This window comes from Coloeus monedula (genome assembly GCF_965178545.1).
Source record: "Coloeus monedula genome assembly, chromosome: 4".
NCBI classification, from domain to species: domain Eukaryota; kingdom Metazoa; phylum Chordata; class Aves; order Passeriformes; family Corvidae; genus Coloeus; species Coloeus monedula.
The window spans coordinates 27,026,631-27,030,118 of NC_138784.1; the positions used below are offsets into that span (position 1 = coordinate 27,026,631).

General features: G+C 49.7%; 1 protein-coding gene across 1 annotated transcript; it reads right to left on the reverse strand.

Moving 5' to 3' along the window:
• Nucleotides 1-2,478: 2,478 nt before the first annotated feature.
• LOC309571893 (suppressor of cytokine signaling 1-like) lies at nt 2,479-3,162 on the reverse strand (the record flags this gene model as incomplete). Its single annotated transcript, XM_082279777.1, has 1 exon — nt 2,479-3,162. One exon carries the CDS (start codon nt 3,160-3,162, stop codon nt 2,479-2,481), a length of 684 nt encoding a protein of 227 aa, XP_082135903.1.
• Between the last annotated feature and the right edge of the window lie 326 nt (nt 3,163-3,488).

Genomic DNA, 3,488 nt, shown 5'->3' on the forward strand with positions numbered 1-3,488 from the left:
TTTCATCCACAGATCTCAAATCAATTTGCTGCAGCCCTGCATGGGATTGACTTACTTGTAAGACTGAGACAAGTGCTTGCTGTGCAATTAAAAAAAAAAAAAAAAGGAACAAATTAAAGTAGACTTTATTAAAATCCAAACTATTTCCTTCTCCTGTGGTGTGATTTTCCTAAAGTGCAATCCAGGCTGCAAATAGGGCTCTTCTGCAGCTCCTAGCCATACAACCCAAGATGCTTATTTGCGGCCAAACGAGAACAGTTCACAGCCAGGTCAGAGCAATACGGTTAGAAAGCTCTTCCCTCAGTGAGGTATAACCGTGGCCAGAAAACAGAAGCATTCCTGACCTTGATTCTAAACATGGAAGAAATTATACTGCTCCTCTACCCCCCTGCTTTCTGAAGGGAAGGCAGGAAGGCAGCCAAGGCACCTCAGCAGACACCCTCAAGAAAGAAAAGGATTGAGGGGATGGACATAATGCCTGGGCCAGCAGATCCAGTCCCACTCCTCCATGGCAGAGAGGGAGGGCAGCTGTGTGGCTGACTCTGCCGAGGCAGGAGCTTCACTCAAGTGCCAGGAACAGTCCCAGAGGTGCCCAGAGCCACCTGAGATGCTAGCAGCAAGCAATGCTACGCCCATGTATCAGCTGCCACATGGCACGCAAACCTGCGGAAATTAACAATCCCAACTCCTGCTTTTGCACTGGGCTGAGAGATGCAGTAGCTGCAGGGCCACTGAGATGCCTCTGGCCTCCGTGCAGCTGGGAGGAGCAGGCAGCAAGAACAAGATCACCACTTCCCTGACACTTATTTAACTACCTTGGTTCATAAGCCAATGCCCTGAGCCAGTCAACCAGGCACCTCACCACCAGCAGAGCAACAGAGCCCTGCAGAGAACAATTCAGAGTGTCTAAGTTAGGCTCCTGTGATGCATCACAGCCTGTATCTCTCTCTGTGCTGACCATGCGCTTTAATTCCTCAGATAAGACACCTGAAGACAATAGAGCAAATTCAGTGTGCTCTCTTCCCCTCTTCAGCTTTTTACTTCCATACAGGTCTGAAGAGGAAAGTCAGCATGAACACAGCAGGCTGCCTGCCCAGCTATGGATGTTTAGCAGCATGTAAAATGGTTTGACTCAAATTTTAGAGTACCTGAATTTCTCCTTCCATGTAGCAGTTTTCATTCACTTATTTTGAAGACATCATACCTGGCTATTCCTGAAATGAACCATGACCCTATTTAAGCCAACTCTGTTCCCCTCCCATTTGTACTCATACTCACCAGTTCAAGTTCACTGATGTTGTGCCCTGTTCTAAGATCTGGAATTACTGGTTTTTTCAAACACCCAGTACAAATTTTAAGGTACTAAAAAAACTTTCTAAAAATGCAGGGGTGGGATTTTCAGAAGTATTCTCTGTTTAGAGTATTTCTTCAATTAATTACACTGCAAGATGAATTTAAGTTTAATGTTCCCAGCTAGGACTACTCTGCTTTTATGCTCTGCTTTTATTCTTTATGAGAAATTGACTTGTTCAGTCTCAGCTTGATTACCATGCCTGGGCACTAAACTAACTGGGCTTCCAACATTACAAGGGAATGAAGTTATCGCCATGTATTCACTGACTTTTAAAAATCAATATAAAAATTTTATTAAAATTTTAGAAGTTTTATATAAAAAATTCTTTGCCTTTTTAGAGGCAAAACCAAAACATCTTCTGATGCTCGACAGATGGCAGCAGCACACTATCAGATGAGCTTAAGAAAGGGTGCAGGATCCCATCTCTTCACACCCTCCCAGGGCAGATATGACTCTCCAGACCAGGGCTACCTCTGCAGGAATGCCATGCCCTTAAGTACAGCATAATCCATCTTCACTCCCAAAAATCCAATCAAATAAAGCAATGCAAAAGCCAGTGAAGCTGCATGTATCGTACACGGCTGCAGTGGTTTCACTCTGGTGCAAACACCGGCCTCTGAAGTAACAGGCATGACATTCATGCTGCAATGAGTGAAACTTGCTCTTGTTCCACCACATCTTCGTGGGTCAGCACAAGGGTCACGCCCATCGATGTCCAAGCTGCACTGCTGTGGGACTGGATTCAGCTGCACTTCACAATGGCAGATTTGAAGCAGAAATGAGCTCAAGCACTTTGGGGTAGAAGAGAACACAGGGCTGACCTGGGAGGACAGGCAACTCACCTCCTTCTGAAGCTTTTAAGTTATAAATGGAGCAAAGAGCAGGACTTGGTGATGGAAATGTCTGCTCTTCAGGTCTGGCTTTACCCCAGGCATGTCTGGGGAAAGTCACACACATTGTGTACGTATGAGGACACATCTGTCATAGCCACTGGGTTCAAGCTCTGCTCCCTCTGCCCTCCCCCTTTCTCTCCCAGCAGCCAGTCCAGCTTGACTGGTGTGACACACATCCCATCAGCACAGCCATAAAAGAGGCATCTCCCTTCATCTCCCATATGAATGGCATCATCTCCCAGCCCAGGACAGAGAGGGGCTGGGACCAACGCTCCCCTCTGACCCTCCCCTTCTGTCCAGGGGTGAGAACACCTCTTCCCTCGGACACATCCCCAAGGAGGCCCCCAGCCCTGCTCTATCCCCCGTCATGGCACCGGCAGGGAGGCTCCGACAGCAAAGTTCTCGCAGTGTGGGCACTGCCCGGCGGCTCCGGCACAAGGGCTCAGAGAAGACCAGGGGAGTTCCCCCCATCTCATCAAAGTGCAAGGGGTTGTTCCGGGTCCCCGCTACCACCAGCTCCAGCAGCCGGACCACGCAGTCTGAAAACCAGTTCTTGAGGCGGAAATAGCCCTCCTGGAAAGAGATTCGAAGGCTGACAGGCCCCGTGGGCATCCGCACGCTCAGGCTGAACAAGCAGTTCCCCTGTGAGCTGTCCCGCACCAAGTAGGTGCCTACAGGCTCCCGCTGGAGCTTGGCGTGAGCCTCCCCCACAGACAAGGGGCCCCAGTAGAAGTCACTGGCCTGGAGGATATTGAGGGATCGCTCCAGGACTTCCCACTCGCAGCTGCGAAACATCCGGAAACGATCGGGCAAGCCAGGTGGCGCGGGGCTGGGGAGAACGCTCCGATGCTGCCTTTGCAGACGAGGAACAGTGGTGTGTGTGTTGTGCAGATCATCTGGCCTCCCTCTGATCATCTCTCAAAGAGCCCATGAATCCTGGAAAGATGCTGCCTTTACCATGCTTCCTCCTTTGCATCCAGCCTGTGGGACAGAAGGAGAGTGAGGCAAACCCAATACTTTCTTCAACCTGGGCAAGACACTTCCCAAGGGAGAAAGACCAGCAAGAGTACCAAAGAGGGTACCAAGGAGCTATTGCATGTCACCAACCCCCAACTTTGGGGACAACCAAGGATATATGTGCAGAAAGGGCTCCAGCTGGGTCCCCACCAGCACAAGGTGGCACTTCACAGAGCTCAGCATCCATTGGGTTTCTGTGATTCACAGCCAGGGACTTCTGCACA